This window comes from Lagenorhynchus albirostris, chromosome 5, assembly GCF_949774975.1.
Source record: "Lagenorhynchus albirostris chromosome 5, mLagAlb1.1, whole genome shotgun sequence".
NCBI lineage: Eukaryota > Metazoa > Chordata > Mammalia > Artiodactyla > Delphinidae > Lagenorhynchus > Lagenorhynchus albirostris.
The window spans coordinates 74,160,039-74,187,126 of record NC_083099.1 but is presented as its reverse complement, the minus strand read 5'-3'; the positions used below and the strand labels follow the sequence as shown (position 1 = coordinate 74,187,126).

The following is a 27,088-nucleotide window of genomic DNA, read 5'->3' as shown; positions in this document are numbered from 1 at the left end:
GTCTTCCAGGAAGCCTTAATGTGTCCCACAGCACTTATCCCTGTGCACCCTAGCACCTGGCACGTGGGCCCCTGAGAATTACTGGATGGATAAGTGAATGGATGGGCACACAACAAGGGCACCCCAGGCCCAGAAGAGACAAGGGCTGGTGGGTGTATGGAAGGCCCTGGAAGCTCTGAAGCCTGGGTGTGTAGGGACCGGGTGTGGGGGGGTGGTCCAGGCCCCGCGAGCCGGCAGCGCCTGCCCCTCACCAGGCAAAGGGCACCTTGCGGTGCTCCTGCATGACGTAGTGGTCATCATTCTGGGGTAGTGCTCGCATCAGCCCGAAGTCCCCGATCTTGACCAGGTCACGGGTGGCCAACAGCAGATTGCGGGCGGCCAGGTCACGGTGAATAAAGCGCTTGGACTCCAGGTAGCCCATGCCCTCAGCCACCTGCACAGCGTAGCGGCTCAGGGTACCCAGGAGGAAGTGGCCCTGGTGCTTGCGCAGCCGGTCCAACAACGATCCCAGAGGTGCCAGCTCTGTCACCTGAGGCCACGGAGGAGGAAGGAGGAATAAGCACGGCTGAGCCCTGCTCCTCCCTCAGCTCCTCCCCTCAAGGCCTGCCAGAGCCGTGCTCCATGCTCCTCCCTGGCCTGTCCTCCAGGGACCTCTAGGAATCCTACAGCTTCCCAAGCCTCTCCCCTCTAGGGAACATGGGAAACCGAGGCCCAGAAGAGCAACCCAAAGAGGCTCAGGTTAGCAAATGCCAAACACTAAACTCTGGGACCAGCCCCTCCCGTGGGTGCAACGCTCTGCCAGTGAACACAAGCCAAACCCAGAGAGACGGAAGTGAGCTCCAGCGGACACCAGGGTCGGTCAGTACTGGGGCAGGCCTGTGAGCCCCCTTGCCACATCAGGTGGGGGACCAAAGCAGGATCTGGAGGACCTCTGACCTTCGTCAGGATGGAGGGAGTAACCACAGCACAGGCAGGAGGTGAGGGGCACAGGGTCTTCCCTGCCGCCATCCCCCTTCTGCCCACAGCACTCACCATCTTCATGGGCGGCGTGAGCACCACACCATAGAGGCGAATGAGGTTTCGGTGGTCAAGCGAGTGCATGGCATTGACCTCCCGGATGAAGTCATCCATGGCCTCTGGCTGGCTCAGCACATCAGGCTTCAGGCACTTCACAGCCACACTCACCTGGCCAGAGTGGGGACTGCAGAGAGTCAGGACAGGCCCCAGCCTCCACACTCCGGGCTAGCCTGCTCCCCACTCCAGCCTCAGACCTGCTCATCGGGTGAGTGAGCGTGTCCCAGGGGCCTGTGGCCTGGCAGGGGGAGGGCAGCTTACCCCAACAGCCATGAGCTGGGCCTCCCCTTCCTGCGGGAGTGCCCAAGTTAAGTGGCAACCGCAAGGTAAGAGATGACCGGTGCAATGACGGAATATTAAAATGTTATGATAAGAAATGTTTTTGGTGTAGAAGGAAAATGCTTTAAATATAATGCCATAAAACTAATCTGTGGTGACAGAAATCAAAAGAGTGGCTTCCCTTGAAGGGAGGTGATACTCAGTGGAAGAGGCATGAGGGAGCCTTCTCGGATGACAGAGATGTTCCACACCAGTGGTCTCCAACCTTTTTGGCCCCAGGGACGGGTTCGTGGAAGACGGTTTTTCCACAGACTGGGATGGGGCGGGGCTGGATATGAGGGTTCAGGCGCTAACGCGAGCGATGGGGAACGGCAGATGAAGCTCGCTCAATTGCCCACCACTCACCTCCTGCTGTGCGGCCCGGTTCCTAACAGGCTGTGGACCGGTCCCGGTCCACGGCCCGGGGGCTGGGGACCCCTGTTCTACATCACAATCTGGGCAGTGGTCACATGGGCCCATGCATATGTGAAAAGTCACTGAGCTGTACACTCAAGAACTGTATGCTTTACTGCACACATGCTATCTTTCCCTCTGGGGAAAATTTTTTAAATACAATACTAAGATGAAAGGGCAAGCGTTAAAAAGTTGTATCTAAAATTTGTATCTTAAAGAAATTCAACAAAATGTCTGAAGGGGAAAAAAGGTGTAAGTGCTAACTCTGCTTCCTCTGAGTGGTGGGTTACAGGCTTTTTTTTGTTTTTCTTATTTTTAAGTCTCCAAACTTTTATGATCATTAGTTTTATAACTGAAAAAAGGAACATGTGTCTAGTTAACCCTGAGCACGGACTCCAGGGTGAGCCACTTTGGACCTGTCCCCAGCCCCCTTCACATCCCAGCAGAGGGGACAGATCCGCCTCAGAGAGCAGAGCAGGGCCTGCCACGCCCCACAGGACCCAGAGAGCTCACCGTCTTCCCCGAGGGGGCGTCCCACTCGCCCCTGCGCACCACGCCAAAGGAGCCATCTCCCAGCTTCTCAAAGAGATGCAGGTCCTTCTCCCCAATGAGGCAGGTGAGGCTCTGCAGGGACCCCTCTGCTGCTGGGCCTCCGGGGGTGGGTGAGGTCTTCCGGAAGGTGCTCTGAGAGTGATGAGGGGGGAACTCAGCCTCCAGCCGCTTTCCACTGAACACCTGTTTGAAGGCAGCCAGGGGCCAGATGGAACCCTGAGGCCCCAGAGCCAGTCACTCAGCCCTGCCCCACTGGGTCCTTGGCGAGGCCGCCAGACAGGTCGTGGCTTTGCCAAACTTCTGGGGGGCGGCCTGGCTGGAGGCCCACGCCCCCTCCTGACCACACCTCCAAACGGGCACCCACGGCCTCGGTGTGGCCTCGGGCTGCAGCCCCACCCCCAGCTGTGGGGTCAGGGATAGCCCAAAGCCCGGCACCACCTCTGCCCCCCTCCCTGCTCTGTACCCCTACCCAGCACAGACTCCAGCCCCTCACCCGAGCAGATGGGCAGGAGCCCTAGGGGCCCTCACAAACACCTCCTGTCCATTTTTAGCCCTGGCCCCGTCTCTGGGTTGCCCATTTGGCGCTGTCTGTCTCCACCCTCCCCAGGGAGTCGGCTGCTCTTCATCCTGCCTGGGGAGAGGATAATTTGAGCCTGAGGCTGGACCGTGAGTGTGTATGGGGGTGCAGATGAAGCAAGGCCTTGCCGGGGAAGGGCCTGGGAAGACAGCTGGGCTTCTGGAGGGAGGCCTAGAGCTGAGGGCTCAGAAAGAAGGAAGGTTGGAGAGGACTCTGCGGCCTGGGCTGGAGAGGGAAGGGGCCAAGGGTCAGGGGACAGGAGGGAAGCCCTGAGGGTCAGAGCGGCCCTGTCAGTTTGACTTGGCCACCCTACCGGGGCATGCAAAGCCTCGGCTTCACGCAGCACCCTCTGCCCAGTTGGTCCCTGCCCCCAAGGTCGGCAGAGCCTTGTCTGTGTGGGGTGACGGGGTCTCCAGTCTGAGGGCCTCTTCTGGCCGCTGCTCCGTCCTTCCTCCCAGCAACTGGCATCCCTTCCATTTGCAAGCAGTGTTCAGCTGACAAGGTCCTTCACAGCCTTTTTCTCAAGGGACCCTCCCCAAGGCCCCGTGAGGTGAGCTGGGCAAGTGCGGCTGGCACCGTCTTGCTGGCCACATGCCTCAAGGCTGGAGCGGTCAACCGACTGGCCCGGGGACATCCCGTGAGTCGGTGGTAGCTCTAAGACCCCCTGAATCCTGCACACCGCGTGGCTCTTCCCTCCTGCCTTCGCCCGCCCCAACACACCCACCTCCCCTAAAACCTGGGCAAGGGACCAGGACAGTGTCCCCAGAAAAGGCCACAGGATCCCAAGAGACAGCCCCTTGCCAGATCACAGCCAGGAAATCTCTGCGGCCCAATCCCAGATCCAGCTGTTCTGCACTGCCCGCCCCTCTCCCCAGCCCTGAGGCCAGAAGTGGGGGGAAGGCCCGGCTGGTTCACTTCCTCTCATATTGTCTTCCAGACAATGGGCAAAGTTCCCCTGAGTCAGACCTGGGACTCACCACTCCGGAGACCCAAATTAGGGCAACGGGGTGGGGGCGGGCCTTAGGGAAGGAAGCTGTCAGTGGGGCCCGGTGACCAGAGAAACCTTCCACAGACTAGGGAGGTGCGGGATGAGGGAAGCAAAGACGTCCTGGGTCCAGACGGTCCCACCGCCCCACACTGGACACCGGCCCCAACACTTAGGCAAAGCGAGGGCTCAAGTTACAGCGCACTTGTCAACAAGCGCCTGTTCCATGCCCGGCACCACTGCCTGGCGGGAGGGGACGTGAAGCCAAGGCTACACACAGGCCACTCAGTGCCGTCTCCAGCGGAGACAGACGCTTAGCCAGGCAGCTCTACAAGCACCCTGTCCGATAAGACCCCGGAGGTGGGAGGTCTGTACAAACTGCGAGATTATACTGCGGGGAGTGGGGGAAGGCTCTCAGGACGACACCAGAGGAGGCCCCAGTGAGCTACCCCTCCCACGTCCCTCCCTGTCCACCCACCTTGCTCATCCAGGACTTGCGTTTGCACATGGCCTTCCTCCTCTTCACAGCCTCCCACAGCCGCCGCTGGCCTGCGGGGAGGAAGGGGAACCCGTGCTGTTAAGGCGCTCACACCCCCAAGAGGCTGCTGCCCATCGCAGGCTTCCTCGGGCACCCTGGGGGGGGGTCCACCACTAGACACTGCCCAGCACGATGACACCAAGGAAACAAGCCATCCCCACCAACCAGGGGCTGCCATTAACCAGATGGTCACTGCATTCCACTTCTAGGCAATTCTTCTCGAACCGGATGGAGGTATTTAACCACCAAAATTGAACAGTAGTGCTCTTATGCCAACTCTCAAGAAAAAATAAATAAATCAAGGTAACGGACAGAATTTCCCCAATTTTGAGTTTTTCTCCCATAAAATTTTATTATGTTACTGGCATCAGATATCAACTCTCTAGGCTAAAAGCAGCGTAAGTCAGTGTCTAAATTAGCACATCATTACTTATTTAGCTATTTCAGGCTGAATGCACTCAAAAGTTTCTAATGTTCTACAAGGAACACCGTGACTTCTAGAAGCTATAGTCACTACTTTCAGGATAAACACATAGAAAAAAAAAAAAAGAGTTCAACTTATAGAATAGATCTTTGTAGGAGAGACAGAGAAAGGGAGAGATGGGGAGAAAAGCAGCAAACCATCATCTGAAGGATTTTATCTTCCCTTCTCCACAGACCTCTGGACACTAACCCCCCTGGTGTTCAGAACAGACTCAATTCTACATTTATAAAAGAGGAGAAGATGGAAGAAATACACCCTAGAAATGTCTGCACAAACAAAACAGAGTGTGTAGTTAATCCTGAGCAGCCAGAAGTTTAAGTAAGATTCCTCAAACTCCAATTCACCTTCACGACTGCAAACTGCTCTCATGCACTCACTGTGTGCAGCATCTACTGATGCCCCTCTGCCCCACCGCGGGGGCTCTTGGACAGGCAGTGAGAGTTCTCAGCTCTGCCACCCCACGGAATAAAGGGGGGAGGGCTCTTCCATGCGGTTGCCGATCCTGAGGACAGAGGAGGTAAATGGTCAGTGGGGCGACGACAGGCAAGGCCAATGCCCCCACCTACCAGGCCGGCCCATGCCAATCTTCTCCAGGTCCTCATTCTTGACATACTCAAAGTGGGACAGGCGGGTAACGTTGAGGTCGTCGCGGAGCCGCAGGAAATACTGCTGCAGCTGCACCTCGGACAGCAGCTCCAGCAGCCAGCCTGTGCCCTCCTCCGGCTGCATGCTGCTGCTCCCCAGCCTCTGCGGGGAGAGAAGAATGGCTCAGGGACCACGGGATGCAGGCAGGTAACAGGCGACCCCGCCTCTGCCTTGGGCTCACCCACATCCTACTATGTGCTGTGGGGAAGGACTCACACCACCTTCTTGCTCCCCAAAACAGCTGTACAGAAGAGCCTATAGCCACCTGTTCTCCTCCTATGGCAACAAGGGTAGAATCAGGGCAGTTGGGACACAGCCCAGGCCCTGGAGTTAGGGTCTTACTCCCCAAATCTGCCATCTATGGCCGAGTGAGCTGAGATCAAACTCTGTTCTCCGGTTCCCCACTGGCTCTTCAACGCTCCTGTTGTCACAAGGCCTTTGAGAATCTGATGAAAACTATCGAGTGTGTCTCCAGGAAAATATATGCATCCTTATTCATAATGTTTTAATTACAAAACTTTTGGGGGTGCAGTGCCCCTTGAGACCCATCCATGAGCTCCCCAGACCTGATGGACCCCACAGGGACTAGACGAGCTCTAGCTACTTTCCTCTCAATGCCTGACATCGCACGAGCCTCCCCCCAGGTCCAAAGACCCCTCCACAGGCCAGCACACAAACACCTCCAGGACCACAGGAGGGTCAGAGGGAAGGAGCGGCAGAGGCTGGGGCGGGCTTTCAGACTGCTGTCAACGGCTGTCACAACAGACTCTGGCCCAGTGTGGTCAAAGCTTTCAACTTTTTCAAGAAATACCAGAAATCTGAATTGACGTGTAAAATCTCGCTATTAAAATTTTTTTTGAAAAGGTACCATACGCACACGTAAGATATTCAAAAGGCACACGAGAGCCGTAAAGTCTCCTCCCTCTCTTGCCGCACGGCCACCTCGGCCCCACCCCCAAAGTCGGCTGCCATTCATGACTTTTACGTGTTCTTCCAGACTTGTTTTTTCCCCACACAAATACTCACCCATTACCCACACCATTCTGTTCCTTGTTTACACTTGACATTAGATCTTTCTCCTGACTTTTGAACTATGTCAACTAATTCAAGTTTGAAATACACACACGCAAGCACACGTGTATGCCGTGCTGGTCAAACAAAATTACATGCAGGCCTCAATCAGCCAAGGGGCCACCAGACCTGTTACACCCTCTGGGGCCCAGAGAAAGAAGCCAGTGGCACCCTCAAAACTAGGCAGCCCTACACTAAACCCACCCTTGTCCGAGTAAGACCCGTCAGAGCTGAGGGCTTGGCCAGCCCCTGACCCGTGTTCAATCCCCACTGGAGAAGACAGGGATGAGGGAAAAGGCCAGCTGCCCCAAGAACCCCTCCTCCCGACTTGGAGGTGGCCTTGTCCCCCAGCGCTCATCACAGATCGCACTAAGAGAGCAGGTGCTCACAGCCTGGGACCAGCATGAGCCTCCTGCTCTCACAGTTCCCAGCGGCGCTGCCAACCCAGTGCCAGGAGCTCAGACTCTCCCAGGCAGCTCAGGGCAGCACAAAGAGCCACCACTGGGAAAGAGAAGCCCTCGGTTCAAACCCTGGCTCCTCTACCAAAGTGGCTGGGCCAGAAGGGGGTTTCCAAACTTTAAGCCCTAACCCTTCACCCAGATGGTTCTCATGAGGGCCATACAGCCCCCTAGGGGGCATTTTTGGCTGTCACAGTGTTGGGGGACCATTAGTGGCACTGAGTTGGGTGGCTGGGGGACTCACACACTGTCCCAAATCCCATACAACTTAATTCATGCAGGTGAGAAATTTGTTTATAATCATCTGATTATAAATCAAATCCCATTTTACATATGAACAAGAAAGTATTTTTACAGTGTTAATACAGACTGAATTTTCCTGGAATGGAGCTACTGTGTAAACTGAGGGAAAACTGGCCTTTTGCTTTGTTTGGAACTTAGCAGAAGTTGTCCACCATTCAGAAAAATATCACTGAAGGCAGCCCACCCTAACTATTTCAAAACTCTCCTCTCAGTCAGCACTTGTGTAGATGTTGCCGTGCTGGTTCTACCTGAGGTCTTAGCATCTGACTGCTTGGTAATGTCAGATTGTACTGACGTATTAGAATACACGAAATGCTACAATCGATTTCCTTTTGGTTCTCCTTTATATTACAGGAGGCATTAAGTTGACTGACCACACACACACAGAGTAAACAGGTTGTATTTCTCTTAATTTTAGTTAAGAAAAATAAAAACTCTAACACCTCAACTACAGTTAACTACATGCTGGGCACAGTTCTGAGCACTTAGCTGTATTAACTCACTTATCCACAGCAAAGCCATCTGTTACAAACAAGGGGGTGTGGACTTAAGAGGGCAGGGCACCACTGCTTTCCAGAAGAAAGCCCCAAAGGTGCCCTGTGAAAATCACTAACCTAGGCCCCGTCTCTCTGTGGCGTGACCAGGAGAGGCCAGCCAGCACTTCTGCCATCACTATTCCATCCCTGGAGCAAAAGGATCCCACCCCCTACACGGCTCAGCCCAAGAAGAGGCTGGCCACCAGGGCAAGTGGTCTGAAGATCCCCACTGCTTCCTCCCCAGTCCCCGAATCCCAGGGCTCCAGGCCACTCATTCCTACCCTCCTTGGGGTAGGAGGCAGCCACTCCTGAGAACAGCTCCAAGCCCTGCCCTGTGTGGTCCGGTCTGGGAGAGACCCAGAGGCCACTCCCCTGAAGAAGCTGCTTAGAAAGCACAGTCTGCCCTGTTCCTTTACCCATGAAACACCAGCTAACAAATCTCCCTGCTCAGCTGGGTCCTCCTCTCCCTGCTCCCCAACCCCAGGAACAGGGCTGCTCTGCATGGGGCGGGTGTGTGTGTGTGTGTGTGGGGGGGGGGGGAAGACTAGAGAGAACACTGGGATCTGGGTGAGAAGAAAGCAGCCAGGGTCCCTGTCCGGTCTCCACCACCCCACCCAGGGTGACCCTGGACATGTCCCCTCCCTCCCCTCCCTCCCTCTCTAGCCCGTGTCTTTGTCAGTGAAGCACAGAGCACTGCTGCGGCTGCCCCCAGCACAGCCCCGTCCACACACCTGTGTCTGACACGTGTGGCTCTCATGGCCGGCACGCACACTTCCCACACACGCTCTCCTGACACACTCGCCACCAAGAATGCAGCCGCTGGAGCAGGGAGGCCCTGGACCCCTGTCAAGCAGCCCGGTCCTGCTCTCTGGCCCTCAGCGCAGGGCTGCCTCTCAGTCTGTCCAGCTCCCGCCCGCAACCCCCCACTCACTGTGTAGAGTCTCCGCCGGAGTCTGGCCAGAAGAGGGAAGGAGAGCTCTAGGCCAGGGAACCGACGAGCTGCTGGCATCTCCACGGAGCTGGACCCCCTGACCAGGTCACCGGGGCTCTGGCCCGAGGGAGGTGGGGTGGGCAGTGGTCTCAGCTCCTGAATCTCAGGTTCTGCCCAGAAGTGAAGTTGGCCAGAGGTCTGCCCCAGAGACCCCCCAAATCCCACACCAGGGGTGGGAAATGGAGCAGAAGAATAGGGTGGTCCCCTTTTCTCTGCTCTACAGCTGTTTCCACAGCTGGCAGGAGAGAGTTAGTTCTTCTCTCAGTTGACTGCAGCCTGGGTCCTCGGTCCTGTTTCTCTGTCTTCTCTCCAGCGCAGTGGTCACGGCTCCAGCCCTACTCCCTGGCTCCCCCGACAGCCCGCCTCCCTCCCCCCTCCCTCCGCAGCTGAGCAGCTCTGACACTGGCTGAAAAAGGACCTTTCTGAATCACTGCCAAGAGGGCGGCGGGAATGGGGGGACTCTTCCTCCCAGCCACCCGCGCTGCCCCCACCTCCTCCCCGCACACAAGGCCCCTGTCTCTGGCTTCCACCCCAGCCCCCAGAGCTGCAGACAACCCCTGGGATTTTAGGGTGGGGGCCAGGTCGATCAGGCAGCAATATACAAAGAGGCCCCCGTCGCGCTTGTCTGGGGCTGTGAGGGCTTAGTGCACAGCCTGAGCTGGGGGCTTGGACACCAGAGAGTCGGTCCTGGACCTTGCAGGCAGACCCTTTGGAGACCCTCCCCCATCTCCCAGTCCCAGCCTTGGCTGGGCGTCTCCTGGCTCAGGCCCTAATGTGGCCCTGTTACCCTGGTGCCCGACGGAAATAGGAGTCCGGCAGCCTGCCAGAGCGGGGCAGTCCAGCCAAGAGCCGGGGTGGGGGGAAGAATCTCCCAGTCCAGCTGGCCAAGATCCAAAGTCCCCTCAAAACACACAAATATGCCCCTAAACCCTGCGATGCCCCCAGCCAAAGCTGGAGGATTCCGGGCCACAGGATGTCTCCTGAATAGCACCTACACACACAGACAACAGCCCCAGCTAGAGGGAACTGCAGTCACCCCATGAAGCCCCCGTGGAACCTACACATTCCTAGAGCTGACAAGTGATCCCTCTGGCCCTCCTCAAGGGCGCCAGCTGCTCTTACACCCCCCTCGCTACAGCCCCCAGACACACCTGACAGCTGCAGGAAGTCCTCTCAGGCTCCCTCAGCACCCCCCTCCCAGCCGTGCCCAGGGAGCCCCTGTTTCTTGCACACTGCTCTCTTGTCCCTATCCAGCTGGCCACCAGCTCTGGGAGTCCCAGCTGGCTGGTGGAGTAGGCAGCTGGGGTTGAGTTTTGGGGAGTCAGCATCCCAGGCTCTTTCCAGGGCCTCTCTCTCAGTGCTTGACCTCCCTGGCGGGGAGGTGCCTGCAGGGGCAGCCGTTTCCAGATCTGACTCAGGGAGGGGGGAAATGGGACACCCCCAGCAATCAGTCCTCTTTCCCATCCCCCTGTCATGTCATCCACCACCACCCAAAGCTTGTGAGGCCAGCCAGGTGCAGCCTCCCTTCAGTGCCAGTGAATCACCAGCCTGAGAATGGAATCAGAGCTAATGGACAAGATGAAGTCGGGTCAAGGTCACACTGGAGCTGACCTTCCCGCAAACGCTGGCTCACAATGCCCACAGCACAGAGAACCCTATTGCTTATTTCCCACAAAGCACCATTCTGAAGGAGATCCAGGGACCTGACTTCAAGGGACAATTTAAGCAGGATTATTCCCTCTACCGCAAGTTGGGGGACTGCTGGATTGGAATGGCCAGACTGAAAATTATAGCCACCCCCTGAAAGATGTGCCCCAAATCCACCGGAACCCCATGCCTGCCTGTTCCCTTGCACATCAGGTAAGAACAAGCCTCAGTAGCTTGCTCAGCAATACAGCTGTGGGAGGCTGTGGAGAAAAGCAAAGCATGGTCAGGGGTCAGAGGTCAGGCCAGCTCCTAGACCTCTTCTCCCAGCCCCAGAAAACAGCCACCTTTCTGCCCCGCCACCCCCACCCCGCTTCGTCCTGTCAGTGACTGCCCTCTACTGGTCAAGAGAGAAAGTGCTTGATCTCCAAGGGGAAGGGAAGCCGACCCATAAATACCATGATCATGTTTTCCAAAGCAAACAGAGACATTTGGCTTAATACGCAGATTCATAAAGCCAATAAGAGGGAATGTCCAGGGCACAGGGACTCAGTGTCCATAAAGGACTAAACCCACATCCTGGCAGTGCTTTCGGGGCTCCCCTGCAGCGATGAAGCAAGCCCAAAGGGCAGCTTAATTGGGTCCCAGCTTAATTGGGTCCCAAGTCCCAAGGACTCAGAGATACTGAAGCAGATGTCAGCAACAGGAATTCACCACCACTGACTCGCCCCGCCCCACCCCACACACAAACACATCACCCTTCTTTACCCAGCATCCCAGCCCCCAGGATCTGTCCTGGGGCCAGGATCACAGATACCCCTCACTCCTGAAAGGCTCCCCTCAGCTCACCAGCAGACGATGCGGTCTAGGGCCCGGCTACCTGGCTATCCCCCAGGTTTCCCCTATTACCTGCTGTCCCTCCTCGGCCCCAGTTAGGCGCAGATATGCAAATCTCTCACCCTTGGAACCCAAACTCCGGGCTTTAGGGCCCGGGAGGGGAGCAGAGCCCTCCCGCAGTCCCCGCCCCTCCAGCGCACCGGCAGCGTCACTGCCCTGCGTCCTGAGGGGCCGGGCCTCGAGCATCCTCAACAAGGAGGGCCGGGGCCGCTAAAGCACCTCAGCCAAGGGAAGGCCCAGTCCCCGGGCCCGCACGCACCCCACAGCCCCGTATCTGCCACCTGCAGCCAGAGCGAGGGAGCAGAGCCTGGTGGTAGCGGTCTCTCCCGCTGGGCCTGCGGCTGCCCCTCCCCCAATCCCGTGCACAGGCTCCATTCCAAGGAGCCGCCTCTCTGCAGCGTAGGCTGCCCCCCCAGAGAGCCAGGTGCGGGGCTGCACCTTCACTGACCACGGAGCCACAGCTCCCCTCGGCCCCTGGCCGCCTCCAGGACCCCAGAGAGCCACAGCCACCGATCAGGTCCTGGGGACTCAAGGGCCCCCATACTCCATGACAAGGGGGGGGTCCGTCCAAGAAGCTCACAGAAGAGAAGCCCCCATCCTAACTCGACCTGAGACCCCTCCCTCTAGACCCCTCTCCTTCCACCAGCCCAGCTTCCACCTAGCTCCAAGCATGCGCCCACCTGCCAGGCTCCCTGGTGCGCTGCCATTCCGCACTCCACTCAGGCCCGGGGAACCTGCCCAGCCCACTCCTCTCCGCAGTGGAAGCCACGCCCCCCGCATCCGCACTGGGAGGGAGACCTCAGCCCTCCGCAGCCCACGCCTCTTCTCACCAGCCTGGACTTCTCCCTGCCTGCACCTCCACCCGCCCCGCCCCCAAGACTGCTCGGCCCAGGCAGAGCACTGTGGCTGACCTCTCTGGGCTCAGAAGAGTGCGAGTACCCACACTCCCTCCCGCAGGAGCTGCTCCAACACGTGTCCACGCAGGGCTGTCACCCAGTGCCAGGATGAGGACATTGCTAGTGGAGGAAGTCCCACGGCAGAGGCCCCAAGGTGCCACACGCACACCCTCTCATTCCAATGGCACCTGAAGCATCCACTGACTCCTCAGTACCAGGTATTTAGGGGTGAGCTCAGGGCACCCTCACACCTTGGGTGTTTGGGGCAGAGGAGGAGGGAAATGCTGAGACACCTCTACTCCCCACTCCCCTCCCCACACACACACACTCCACCTCAAGACTAAGGAAGGAGACCCCGGGTGGGCACTAGGTGAGTTCCCATAAGGCTCACTCTCTTCAAAAGCTCCTTCTCCAGCTGAAGCGCGTTGGCATAGGGGATGACCCTGCCAGGCAGGGTGTTTATTCTAGGCAGAAGCTCCTCTGCATCTTACTGCAGCTATGGCAGAAACTGGTTTTGGGAGCAGCTGCAGGAACACTCAGGAGGCCGTCGAGAAAGAGAGGCTGAAAATGCCAGGCCCACAGATCCCTCCTTCTCCTGGTTGGATAAAGAGTCTGATCTAAACCATTCCCCCATCCTGCTTTCTCCCTACCTCCTCCCTCCACAAGGCCCCTGCCTCCGAAAGCCATCCTATTACAAGATACCCACAAGATCCAAACTGCCTCTAGGATTTGGGGAATCCACCCCACATGTATACCCTCTGGTCTACAACTTGCCCACTTATCTCTAAAGGGAGCCGGTAGTGGCCCAGGAACCAGCCTGCCTCTGCCGTCCACTCCCCTCCCCCAGGCTCTCCAACAGCATCAGTCAAGTTACAAATCCACACAGAGGAGCAGACGTGACATGTAATTTCCGGCCAAGAAGATTTTTCCAAAACAATCTACCGTATTCTCAGGAATATATGCCAGGCCAGCTCTCTCGTATCTCTGCCCTCCCTCTTCTCCAGGCCCTGGAGGGAAAACAACATATTGGGGAGGAGAAGGAGGGGGGCTTATGGCTCCTCTCCCAACCAGAGGATTATCTTGCCTACACATGCCAGCCCCACCAAGCCCAGTCAACCTCAACTCACCCCTCTGTGTGCAGCGCCCAAGCTTCTGGACCAAGGCCAGGCTGGTTCCCCTTGGGACTTCATCCCAGAGAGAACTGTACCAGGTAACCCCACACCTTCAGGTCATCCCAGGTCTGAAATCACACTGGTCTGGGGAGGAGGCTGGCCACAGGCCAAGGGAGAGAAGGGGGTGATTCAGACACATACCATGGCTGTCCACACCCTCTCCATCTCCAGGCCACAGTGGCCCACTCCCTTCCAGGGGAGCTTGGCAGCTGAGGCCCTGAGGACAGTCAAGCCTGAGGCATATTTGCCAGCAGTGCTGAGCCCACAGGCCCTGAGTCTAACCCTGAGGGCTCTTCACCCTTCTCCTTAACTGTGGATATTTCCTAAGACTTTGGAACTCACCCTTCCTTCTCTTCCCTCCCTGGGAGTCACCTCCTCTCCTCCCAGGGCTCCAATTAGCACCATGTGCTGTCTGTCTCCATTCCTGAGCTCTAGAAGCGCTACACCCATGCTTCTAGACATTTACAGCCAGCTCCACCAGGAGGATGCAAAGGTACCATAAATTCTACACGTCCAAATTGAGCTCATCAACCCCCACCTTAAACCTAGCTTATGTGTGCTCTCATACCCTGACTGAAAACATCACAAGCCAACACGAGCCACCTAGGCTAGACACCTCACCCCTGGCTCCCCAACCATAACTCCCTTCTTTCCCCACTGGGCAGGCCACAAAATCTTGTTTCTGCCTCCTCATTACTCCTCCCATCGATACCTTTGGGACAAGAGTCAGACAGACCCGGGCTGAAATCTTGGCTGTATCACTCTCTAGTCAGACGACTTCTGGGCAAATGCCTTAACCTCTAAGCCTCAATTTCCTTATCTGCAAATGGGAATAAACAGTACGTCCTTCAGAAAGTGCAAACTCAATGAGATCACGAACGGCACACTTAGCACAGCATCTGGCACGTAGTTGCCTATTCTTATACTGTCACCTGAACACGGATCCGAAGTTCCTCTCCTGCTTACGTCCTCTGTAATTCCTCACTGAGCCAAATACAAGGCCCTTCAGGATCCATCCCTCGCCTATCTGTCCACCTCCAACTCTTATCATTTCCTTCAAAATGTCTCCATATTCCAACCAAGTCAAATACTTGCCCTTCCCTAGACACAACATCTTCTTTAATTTTAATGTCTTTGAGCTATTCTTTGTGATACTCTTTTCTCTTCATGATGAACTCCTACACATTTGGGTCCCTCAAGACCCAAATAAAACGTCATCTCCTTTGTAAATTCCCATTTCCTATCCCCAAACGGTTCTTTTTGCCATTGCTTCCCATGTTATTTTGTTAAAGTATGTTTGAAAACAAGAGTGGTATAAACACATAATACTACATGTGGAAAATAGCCAAAAGGATGAAAAAAATTTTAATTATCTATCATGCTCTGATCCTTAAAGGGTGCTATTTCTGTAGCACTCTGTACTAATTCTATTGAGGGAGCCCTATGTACGTACCTCTTGTGGTTTGTACATTGTAACCATCTGTTTATATCTGTCACCTTGAAAGAAGAATCTGGCAAGGCACCTGGTCAAAAGAGTTTGCTGAAAGGGACTTCAAGCCTTTGTGACAGACACTGGGGAAAGGAGGCCTGTCTCTTTTCCAGTGAGCTGGTACCACCTTATGTCCAGTGAATACCAGGAATAAGCCTGGTTGCCCTTGTTGGCCCTGGCTTTGCTTCCCCCCATTATTTCGAAACCAGAAAAGCAAGCACCTTCATGCGAAGGAGGGCAGCCAATCTCATTACAGCTACTCCTGTCCCAGAACCACTAAGCTACTTTGCTCCCACAAAGCTATTTCAGCCCCGGGGACAATACAGCAGTCCCTCAAGGCAGAGGGACAGCTTTGACTGAAGGCTGCCTTCTCATCAGACTGCGGAGGGAGAGCTGGGGATACCACAGCGTTGATCGATGGGCAGGAGGTCTTTTTTGTCAGGCATCCCAGCCTCGCAGAGAGAGAGGAGGGAGACAGGGGGATCAGAGGGTGGGAAGGCAGGGCACAGAAGCAGGGGCAGACACACCAGATACAGGGACCCTCCTACACCTCATCTCCTTTGACTCCAACAGAGAAGGAGGTGTAACTTTCAGAGAGGAAAGGAAAGAACCTGACTAAACACCACAACCACAGGCCCTCACTGAACCCAGTACCTCCGCACATCTACCAACTTGGTCTTGAAAGTTTTTTTTTTTTTTTGTGGGGGGGGGTACACAGGCCTCTCACTGTTGCAGCCTCTCCCGTTGCAGAGCACAGGCTCTGGACGTGCAGGCTCAGCGGCCATGGCTCATGGGCCCAGCCGCTCCGCGGCATGTGGGATCTTCCCGGACCGGGGCACAAACCCATGTCCCCTGCATCGGCAGGCGGACTCTCAACCACTGCCCCACCAGGGAAGCCCTTGAAAGTATTTTTTAGCTGTTTCATGCTCCACCAGCGAAAGACCAGTGTGCCAACCCTGACACCCAGAGACAGGACACTGAGAGCCCTAATACATTCCTGGAGCATCCCTCCCCCGCACATAAACACCACTCGAGTGTGACAGTGGGTAAATTCCTGCAGTTGCCTGGGTCTCTTGCACACATGCACCCCACACGCCCGAGTGACAGGGCTGGGATGCAGGGTACTGCAGAGAGCTGCCTCTCACCATCCTCTGGCCCAAACATCCTCCCGGCACCAAGGCCCGGCAGCCGAGGCTCCCGGGAAGAGAGGAAGGATGTAGTCTGGCTCCCAGCAGCCAGCCACTCCCAGGGCTCTTCCAGGGCTGGGCAGAGGCCGCCCAGCTGGTCGCCCTGCCTACCAGCTCAGGCCTCACCCCAATCCCCCAACCCCCTCAGCAAGAGCCTAGAGCAGAAGGGGCCTATTGTTGGGCCCTGGAGGTGGGGTGGGCCCAGAGCTGTGAATTGGAGAGCATTTACTCTGTGAGAGGGACTGCTCATTCCCTTGGGACAGCGCCCACACCAGAACCCCAGGAGCTAGGAACATCCAGCGCAGGGTGGGCTGCTGGGCCAGGGAGAGAAAGGGTCTGAACCTGGAAGTGAGAGAGATGTCAGGGACTGCAAGATATTTAAGATACCTTAAATCCCACCCATTTTAGAGATAAAGAAACTGAGACCCTGAAAAGGAAGGGACATGCCTGGTCTGAGGCACCTAAGAAGCTGTCATAGGGAATGGATCCTTAGGAGCTGCGGAGCAGTTCAGAGCAATGGTGATTCCTCTCTGGCCATAGAGGGGCAGCCCTGCCAAGGTCAGGGACTAATAATAAAGGTCAGGGGCCTGAGCGGAGAACCTGCCTCAGGAGGAGATACAACATCCAGGGGACAGGCAGAGACAGGAAGAACCTAGAGTTCTCACATCCAGCAGAAGCCCTTGGCTCCCAGGACCTAGAGCTGCTGAAGGAGGGCCCAGGCCAAACCTCTCATCCCACCCACCTCTTTAGTCACTCACCACATACTGACTGTGTGCTCACCCTGTGCTAGGTTTGGGGGACTATGAAGGAGGAGAAGTCACGATTCACATCCTCAGAAAGACACTGTGTGCAAGTTCTTTACTAAAAGTTTTATCTTTCATTGCCTGATTAACCTGCCCCCCACTACCCTACATTATCCGCATTTTACAGATGAGGACACTGAGGCTCTGGAGGGGTGACCAGGGTCACCTGTTACTGGAGAGTCACAGGTGAACCAGAATTCAGTCCATATACAACTGGACACAAAACTGCTTGGTTCAAGGATTTGAGCTCATGGAGGGCAGAGCTGGAGTCTTATTTGTTAAAATATATACTAGATACTGAATGAATTCATGGATTCTGCGAGGAAGTTTAAGGAGGGAATAGAGGCTCCAGGAAAAGACAGATTGCACAAATGCACATAATTTCACTCCTTCCCAAAACCCCACCAAAGCCAAAATGATCAAAAGAGAAATTTTCTGAATGGCAAAAGTCCCTAAGGACGGGAAGAATAGTAGAAGAGAAAACCACAACATAGCTTTGGAAGCTGGAAAGCAGATGGCCAGTGACTATGGAGAGCAGACCTGAGAAAATCCCCAATCCCAAGGTGAAAAGGACCTGATTGACCCCACAGAATCCTCAAAAGGCCTGGGAACTAGAAGCCCCAGAAACCTCTAGAAGAAGAACAGGTGCTAAAAATACAAAGGATTAGTCAAAAGCTGTTTAAGAAGCAGTAAGACCCCCCTGGACTCCCTCTCCAGTACAAAGCCACTGGGTTGCTGCCCTGGTACCACCCGGCAAAATCGGGATTTCCCTTCGGGGGTAAAGTGCGGGCCTCTGCGCTGGCGCAGCAGGCTTGGCTGACAGCGGGGTGCCAGGGACCTAACAAGGAACGCACACATAGATGTGGAGATCTCAGTCTCCTTCTCGACTCCCTCCAGGAACATGGAGCCAGACCTCCACCTCCTGGCAGAAGACAGGAGTGTCCTTTCTGGGGACTCTGATCAGGCAAAGAAAGATATAAAGAAACCAACATTGGGAGTTCTCCACAAACCGAGCAGCCAGGTCACCATACAAAGAAGCTCGGTCAACAAGGCCACCCAGTGCTTGTGGTCAAGAGTAGATGACAAAGAAATACTGGACACCCAAGGAAAGCCTCTAACGTGGAAGAAAGAGCAAAACACACAGAAAATGCTCATTAATATCCTCAGAAAGACAAGATGTTGTATCTACAAAACAAGAAGAGAATATTATTATTTTTTAATAGGGGGAATAAGAAATTACACATATGACAGGAAACATAACAAATTCAACAGACCCATCCTCACCCCAACCAACAAAGTCTAGCCCACAGCAGGTGCTCAGAAATATCTGCTGAATGGATAAATGAGGCAGTATTTCATGAACTTTAATGCACATGCAGATCACCTGGGGGAATCTTGTTAAAATGCAGATTCGGATTCCATAGATATGGGGGTGGGCCTGAGTTTTACATTTCTAACAAGCTCCCAGTGATAATGTGCTGGTCCTTAGACCACACTCTGAGAAGCAAGGGTCTCTGCTAAACCCTGGAGCAGTGGTTCTTTGCACTGGCTGTGCATTAAAATCACCTGGGAGGTAGGAAAGTGACGGTGTGTGGGCCCCGCCCACTGAGATTCTAATCAACTTGGTCTAGGTGAGACTCAGGCATCATATCTTGAAATCTCTGCAGATGAATCCATACTGGGGTCGAGAACCGCTGCTCTGGAGAAAGCCTGTAACTACGCCAATCATTGGTCCTAGCCAGAGCAGTCCTGTTTTCAAATATTCTTTCCCATTGTTGACACTGACCACTCTTTCAGAAGGCCCTTCTCATCACGGCCATGAGCATCAGTTTATGGGACTATTTACTATACAGAGGGTAATTCTTTTTTTTTTTTTTTGTGGTATGTGGGCCTCTCACTGTTGTGGCCTCTCCCGTTGCCGGAGCACAGGCTCTGGACGTGCAGGCTCAGCGGCCATGGCTCATGGGCCCAGCCGCTCCGCGGCATGTGGGATCTTCCCGGACCGGGGCACGAACCCGTGTCCCCTGCATCGGCAGGCGGACTCAACCACTGCGCCACCAGGGAAGCCCCAGAGGGTAATTCTTAATGCTAAGTCCCATTAATGTCAGTGGATGGAGAAATCATTCTACTAAATTTCCAAAAATTCATTGAGAATTTTCTCCTTATTAGATTCACACACTTATCTTAATTTTTCTAATTAAAAAAAAATCTGGACCGTAAAACTTTAGCAAGTCCTTTAAAAAAAATAAAGGATTTTTAAAAGTGAAATGTGGATATCTCCCTAGCCAAAAATCCTAATCCATTATTCCAATGTTTCTGTTAAAACTTAACTTGAATTTAGTAGTTTTGTGTCTACCTCATCCATGCCATGGGATAAAATAATATCAACAGACATTTACTGCTGTTAAAATTGCTAAAATCACAATAGAAGGGTTGGAGGATAAAGCGTCTTCCACAATGGAGAGCAAAAGCCCACACCAAGCTACATAATTAAAGAACACTGGAGATAAAGAAAAGATGCTATAAACTCCTGGGCAACGGTATAACACAAGTTCCACAAAAAGGATTGGGAATGATTTTAGACATTAATGTTAACTCTGGAACTTAAGAGCAATGTCCTTAAGCTTCCAAAGGAAAGCAATTTCCAGCCTAGATCTCTACATTCAGCTAATTAAGTGACTGAGTGTCAGACTGGCAAGGTCTCAAAATAATCTACCACTCTTTTACCTCCTCTCTTAGGAAGCTACTAAAGGATGTACTCTACCAAACTAGAGAATAAACCAACAAAGGGGACGATAGGAAACAGGAGAGAAAGGCACAGAAAGGCAGTGAAGGAAATGCCCAAGATGCTGAAAGGGAGATCCCAGGAGGACAGCTAAGCATCAGTGATAGAGAGCAATTAGTCCATGCCGCTTTAGGGCACAAGGCTCTGAAAGAGACTTCTTTAGAGAGGTGAATTTGATAGAATACCTAATGGAATTGACACCCTGAGAAATTTATACAGCTACTGGAGAGTTTAATTAATTGAAAAGTACATAGAAAACTAAGCAAACAAAAAAAGCAACTCCAGGAAGAACAAAAAGGTGCCCAGGAAAGGAAAAGTCACAGTTTATTACACCATAACAATATAAACAATGAACAGTAGATTGAAGAAAACATGAGATACGCCCAGAGTGGATGGGCTGGAAGATGGGATGAGTAGCAGGGTGGGAATGAGGGAATTAAAGTAAAATCCTCATCTTTGGCCAAGATGGGATAACACGGATCAGACTTACCCTCCTGACTGAAACACAGAAAAATGGACAAAATATACAAAATGGTTTTGAAGACACCAGACATCAAGATGCAAAGGTCAGTGATACCTAGGAAATAGGAAACAAAGGAGGTCAGCCCTATGGTTGGGTTTCCAGGCTACAGAAAAGGGAAGGGAACCAGTTGGACCCCAAAGGACTCTCTGAGTTGAAGAGATGAAGCTGAGACTCTGGGGAAACTCAAGTGGCCAGAATTCATAGAACAGAGCATCAGAGAAGAGAGAGCACCACAGAAGTCTGCAAAAGGTCCCCCTTGAGCAGTAAGCTGAGTACTGATCGTCACATGAATGTATGGGAACTACCCAAGGCTGGGGAAAAGAACCACCCAAAGGCTTCCCTGGTGGCGCAGTGGTTGAGAGTCCGCCTGCCGATGCAGGGGACCCGGGTTCATGCCCCGGTCCGGGAAGATCCCACGTGCCACGGAGCGGCTGGGCCTGTGAGCCATGGCCGCTGAGCCTGCGCGTCTGGAGCCTGTGCTCCGCAGCGGAAGAGGCCACAACAGTGAGAGGCCCGCGTACCGCAAAAAAAAAAAAAAAAAGAGTTTCAGTTCTGCAAGATAAGAAAAAGTTCTGGAGATGGATGATAGTGATCGTTGTGCAACAATGTGGAAGTACCTAACTCTACTGAACTATACACTTAAAAGTGGTTAAAATGGTAAATTTTATGTTGTGTATATTTTACCACAGTTAAGGTAGGTAAATTTTTTTAACAAAAAACTGAATTCCATTAAAAATACCATTTACAATAGCATCAAAAATATGCAATACTTAAGGATATATCTGACAAAAGATTTAAAAGATCTGTACATTGTAAACTATAAAACATTGGTGAAATTCTTAAAAATCTAAATAAATACAGAGATATACATTGTTCATAAGTCAGGTTCAATACTGCTAAGACAGCAATTCTCCCCAAATTGATCTGTAGATTCAATGCAATCCCAGCAGGCTATTTTGTAGAAATTTACAAATTGTTCTAAAATGCATATGGAAGTACAACAAACCTAGAATAACTAAAGCAATTTTGAAAAGGAAGAACAAAGTGTAAGATCTTTCCTTGGTTTCAAGGCTTACTATAAAATCTACAGTGATCAAGATAATGTGGTCCTGGGATAAAGACAGACAAGTTAGATCAATGGAACAAAACAAAGTCCACAATTGGATCTACACACATACAAACAACTGATTTTTGATAAAGGTGCAAAGGCAACTCCATGGAGAAACAAGTCTATTAAAAAAATTTTGCTGAACAATTGGATGCCCATATGCAAAAAACTGAACTTCCATTCATACCTTGCACCATATACTAACCTAAGAATTAACCCCAAATAGATTGTAGACCTAAATGGAAAACCCATAACTATAAAAGTTATAGGAGAAAACCATCATGTTTTGGGTTAGGCAGAGAGTTCTTAAACACCAAAAGCACAATCCATAAAAGAACAAGCTGGTAAACTGGAGTTCATTAAAAGTTAAAACTGGGCTTCCCTGGTGGCGCAGTGGTTGAGAGTCCGCCTGCCGATACAAGGGACATGGGTTCGTGCCCCGGTCTGGGAAGATCCCACATGCCGCGGAGCGGCTAGGCCCGTGAGCCATGGCCGCTGAGCCTGCGCGTCCGGAGCCTGTGCTCTGCAACGGGAGAGGCCACAGCAGTGAGAGGCCCGCGAACCGCAGGAGAATTAAAGTGCAAGCTAGAGCCTGGAAGAAAATACTTGCAAATCACATATCCCATAAAAGGCTTGAATCCAGAAATATAAAAGAAACTCCCAGAACTTAGTACGAAAAAAAACCCCACACAATTAATAAATGGGTAAACAATTTGAACAGACACATCTCCAAAGATATACAGATGGCAAATAAGATGAAAAGATGCTCAACATTCGTCATTAGAGAAATGTAAATTAAAACCAAAATGAGATACCATTACAGACCTATTAGTATGTCTAAATTTAAAGAGACTGATCATACCAAGTGCTGACAAAGTAGTGAACAAACTAGAACTTTCATACACAGCTGGTGGGTACATAAAATGGTACAACCACTTTGGAAAACAGTCTGGCGGTTTGTTAAAAATTAAATGTATACCTACCATATGATCCAACTATTCCAGTCCTAAGGATTTACCCAAGAAAAAAAAAAAGCATATGTCCGTACAAAGACTTACACATATGTTCATAGCAGTTTTACTTGTAATAACCAAAAACTGAAAACAACCCATCAGGAGATAAATGGATAAACAGACTGTGGTATACTACTCAGCAATAAAAAGGAATAAGCAATTGATACCCACAAAAACATGGATGAATCTCAAAATAATTATGCTGAGTGAAAAAAGCCAGGCAAAAAAAAAAAAAAGAGCACATACTGTATGATTCTATTTACATAAATTTTAGGTAACGCGAACTAACGAACTAACGTATAGTGACAGAAAGCAGACTATTGTTACCTGGGGAAGGGGGATGGCAAAGGAGGGGTGGGATGGAGGGATTACAAAGGGGCACAAAAAGCTTTTGGGAGTCTGGGAATAATGGGTATGTTCATTATCTTGATTGTGGTGGTGGTTTCACAGGTATACACATATGTTAAAACTTATTAAATTATGTTTTAAATACGTGTCATTTACCATACGTCATTATACCTCAATAAAGCTATTATTAAAAACAAACACTTCATCTTCCAGGATAAAGCACAGGGCAGGGGGATAATTGTGGGCTCAGGGGCTAGAGGAAAAGGTCTGGTAGCACTGACCCCTCCTGCCTAATGTCCACTGGCCATGGCTCCTGGGAAGGTGGATGCTAGGCTGGCAAAGAAGGGTCTGAGCCCTCTGCACTCAGGACACTGTAGGGAAAACCAGGGCCTGCCTCACAGACGAGGAACTGAAGCCCAGAAATGTTATCCTAGTTACACACTAGTTACACAGCTAGTAAACCCAGATCTGCCAAAGTCCTCTTTCTCTTCATCTACCACAAATTCAAGAATCAACCTGAAACAGGGTGAACATGTATGCTTACGTGCGCGTGTTTAGAACAGTTCTCTCCACTGAAGCCAGAGCGCAAGAACCAGTCTGGCCGTCCCAGAGGAGCCAGACACCTTGGACACAGCAGCTGAACTTCCGGTGCATGAGTGTTTGGGGTTGCAGGATGACAGGCAGGCATGGGACGAAGTTGACAGTCAAGTCTGGGTCTGCATGGGGAGCAGGCTAACTGGCTCCTCCAGCAGAGTCCCGGCAGCTGCCTGCTTAGGACGTGACCACCACTCCCCCTGCCCCAACAGAAAAGGACTATCTCCACCCAGTCCGGTTGGGACAGGGGTCTGGGGGCCATCTGACTCAGAGCCACTCCTTGGGGTAGGGCAGAGATGGGTCTTGGCTAAGGCCCCGAGACAGGCAGCAACTCTGTACCCATCCCCACCCGAGGACTAGAGAAGCAAGAACCCAGACAGCGCCAGGTAAGAGGTGAACGTCCCTAGGCAGATGAGGCCCACAAGTGGCCAACCAAGCCCCTGTGGGGCAGGAATGAATAGGCCTGGCACCCAGGCCATGAGGAAGTCAACAGGAAGCCAAATCTAGCCCCCACCTCTGCAAGTCCCACCTCTAAACTGGGCTGAGAGCTGGCCCTGGCTGATACAGAACCCATGATGCCACAGCTGCCCATATGTCCACCTCCATGGGGTGGGGCTGAGGTCTGGGCCACCGAGGATGCCCAGAGTCCAGCAGTGCAGAAAACCTCTCCTATCCCACACTTTCAGGTTGGGGTCCTGAGAGCCCACATGGAGACAGAAGTCCTCACCAGCTCTCCACCCTTCTGCCCACTATTTATCCTTGGCTCTGGGCCCTCAGTATTAATCAAATGTGACAAGAAGGTGTGGCAGGAGCAGGCCAGGCTCGTGCCCAAGTTACCGGCTGCCACGCTGACAGCTCACGTGGCCAAGAGGGTTACAAGATAAGGTCCTGTTAATGCAATGCTGCCCCTTCCCTTTTTTGGAACGTGTTTTGAGGACGTGAAGCAGCGTGTGCTGATTGCACCAACCCAGCAATGGCATGGAGGCACCCCTATCTCCACCGGTAAACGGGTGAAGCGGGGGTGGAGGGGTGGAGAGATGACTACTTCCTCTGCAACCTCAGCCTGGGACTACCCCTCTCTCCCTTCTGCCCAGGCCTGGCAGCCACCCAGACAGTCTCACCGCCAGTCTAGACTCTAAGGAAATATCCCATCACTCCAGTTGGCATATACAGTAATGGGGGGAGGGATCCTGTCTCGTTGTTGAACACTGCACTGCTTCATTCCTCTCCAGGTTTAAACACAGGGGAATGAAAAACGGCAGTTTGGAGACCACGCTCTCCTGCGATAACTGCAGCCCCCTCCTTCCAAACACACCAATTCCAGCTGAGAACAGAATTGGGCTTCCTTACCTGCTGCCTTCCACTGGCTCTCTGCTGACAAAGCTTCTATGATGTCCCGGCTGAGGTGGCAGAAAAGGACCCAGCAGGACACTGCCTGCTATCGGGTAGTGGTTTCCAACGCTCCCAGGTTCACGGCGCTCTTCTGCCCCCCACTCCCCAAACCCCTACATCCTGCTCTCACCACGGCCCTGGCTCGGCCGATGCTGATGCTGAGCAGCCGGCCTGTGAGTTACCACCTCCTCCTCCGCCTGCGCCTCCGGATCCTGTGTCCCTCCAGGGGTCCGTCTCCCTCCTGGGACCCTTTCCCGTCCAGGTATGTTTCCTGGACAGCCCGCACAACCTGCCCTTCCTGCACCCCGGGCAGCCAATTTGCTTCCTGCACCCCCAGGCGCCCCTCTCCCTCAGGGCCCTGGGGCCCCACTGGCCGGGCCCTCCCCACCACTTCGAGTCTCTTGCGGCGTGCCGGGGCCACTCCCAGGACCTCTGCCTCCCCTCTGAGGTGCCCGCAGCTCTCCCAGTACTGCTCCCCCCGCTCCTCGGAACTTTCGAGCTCGTCTCTGCTCTCCCAGAGGCCGTCCCCGAGCTCGGACAGCTGCTCGGGCTGCTGTAGCAGCCTGCGTGGGCTCCCCTCCCCCTGCTCCTGCACCCCGGTGCGAGCCTCCCCCCGTTCCTGCACTGCGGGGCTGCCTCCCCCTTTCTCCTGGTACTGCTTGCGGGGGCCCAGCCCCTCCTCCTGCACCACAGGCCAGCCCACGGAGCCCGTCCACGGCGGCGGGCGCCTCCAGTCCGCGCTGTCCGCAGGCCCCCACACCACCCCCAGGCTAGGCTCGCGGCCCCGGCCGCCCCGCTCCTGCACCCCCGGACCCACCCCGCCCTCCTCCTGCACGGCCGGACCCACGCCCCCCTGCTCCTCCACGCCGAGCTTCAGCCCGCGGAGCTGCTGCGGGCCCCAGCTGAGAACCCCGATCCGCTGCGGATGCTGCTCCTGCAGCGCTGGGCAGAGCCCGCCGCGCTCCTCCTGCGCTCCCGGCCTAGGGCCCCCAGCCGGCACTGCCCAACGCACTCTCCTGCCCACCAGAGGCCGCGCGGTCCCGCCCCTCCAGATGGTGCTGCCCTCGCCGCCCGCTCACACCCCCCTACCCGGTTCCTTCCGCCCCGTCCCCCGGGGGAGGGGGCTGCGGGGTCGCGTCCCCTCCCGCTCCGCCCACACGTCCCGGTCCCGGCTCCCAGCCCTCGCTCCTGGGCGTCGACGTCCGCCCGCCGGGCGCCGCGCCCTGCGCAGGCCCCCGCAGGTGCTGCGGCCCCACGCCCCGGCCCGAGAACCAAGAGCGCCCGCCCTCCCGCCGGGGGTTCCTGGAGCCAGCCTGCGCCTGCGCTGCCCGAGGTGGGCGGAGCCTGGCCGGGTTGGGGGCCGGGCGGGGCCTTAAGGGGCCATGTCCCACTTACTTCTCATTCCTTCAGAGCCCCTACTGCTCCCCCTTCTTCCTCCCACCAGAAGTCCCGCTTGCGCCTTCCTGTGGAGCCAGAGGGAGAAGAGGTGAACCAGAAGGTAGGGAGTGCCTACTGAGACGGTGTAGTCAACAGGGCCCAATGGAGGAGCGCTGAAGTAGGAGTCTCGAATTCTAAGTAGCAGTTCAGCTGCTCCTGACTTATGAGTGTAAAAAAAACACTTACCTCTGGCCTCAGTTGCTTCGTTTCTAAAATGAAGAGGAGATTGGACCGGAAAGTTTCCAAGGTCCCAATCCAGTGAGTGTTTGACTGCAGAGAGGGACTCTAGTCCTAATCTTTCAGCAACAGCCCAGAGACCTATGAACCTGGGCTGCCTCCACCTTTACCCTGGGGCCAAGGGAGAGCCGGGCTCAGGCCTGTGACACTTCCTGCTGGGAATACAAGCAGAAAGAGTCCCAGGCAAAGGGAGTCTTCCTCCCTCTTGCACTGCTCCCTCTTGGGTCTGTACCCCGAAAGGAGGAGAAAATTCAGAGCTCCTTCTCCCAGTGATAGTGCAACCTGCAGACCCAGATCCTAGCCCAGCTGGAGGCGGCCTTGGGCTGCCAAGCTTAGAACCCAAAAGCTAGGGCAAGTTGGCCGTTTCTGACTGTACCTCATCTATAAGATGCGTTTAATAATAAAACAACTCCAGACAGAATTGTCCCAGGGATCAGACATCAGAGAACTGTGTAAGGGTGACTCCTGCACTCTTATTTTCCAGCATTGGGCCCAAGGGCTCTGGCCTGAGGACAGTAGGACAATGAGAAGGGCACGGGTTCTAGACAGCTATGGGGGGGCTGGACTGGGTGGATTTGGGTCATGGCGTCTTTCCCTGTGAGGTGAGCAGGGCAACT

General features: G+C 54.0%; 1 protein-coding gene and 1 long non-coding RNA gene across 28 annotated transcripts in view; one reads left to right on the top strand and one right to left on the bottom strand.

Annotated features, from left to right (window-relative positions):
- TNK2 (tyrosine kinase non receptor 2) overlaps positions 1–25,528 on the bottom strand; it is a 39,271-nt gene extending 13,743 nt beyond the window's left edge. For 4 of the 24 annotated variants that reach the window (XM_060150384.1, XM_060150393.1, XM_060150389.1 and 1 more), the window contains exons 1-6: positions 8,887–9,273; positions 5,509–5,689; positions 4,399–4,469; positions 2,320–2,574; positions 1,033–1,185; positions 252–529 (exon numbers count right to left, since the gene is read on the bottom strand). In XM_060150384.1, coding sequence (XP_060006367.1) covers positions 252–529; positions 1,033–1,185; positions 2,320–2,574; positions 4,399–4,469; positions 5,509–5,689; positions 8,887–8,964 — 1,016 coding nt within the window. In that variant the 5' untranslated portion in view covers positions 8,965–9,273. Of the gene's footprint in view, positions 1–251; positions 530–1,032; positions 1,202–2,319; positions 2,575–4,398; positions 4,470–5,286; positions 5,445–5,508; positions 5,696–8,886; positions 9,275–24,755 lie in introns of those variants that run through there. The other 20 variants (XM_060150385.1, XM_060150383.1, XM_060150387.1 and 17 more) reach the window with 14 other exon arrangements.
- A 620-nt stretch (positions 25,529–26,148) lies between these two features.
- LOC132521125 (uncharacterized) overlaps positions 26,149–27,088 on the top strand; it is a 44,840-nt gene continuing 43,900 nt past the window's right edge. For all 4 annotated transcript variants that reach the window (XR_009540739.1, XR_009540740.1, XR_009540738.1 and 1 more), the window contains exon 1: positions 26,149–26,295. This is a non-coding gene — a long non-coding RNA (uncharacterized LOC132521125). The remainder of the gene's footprint in view (positions 26,296–27,088) is intronic.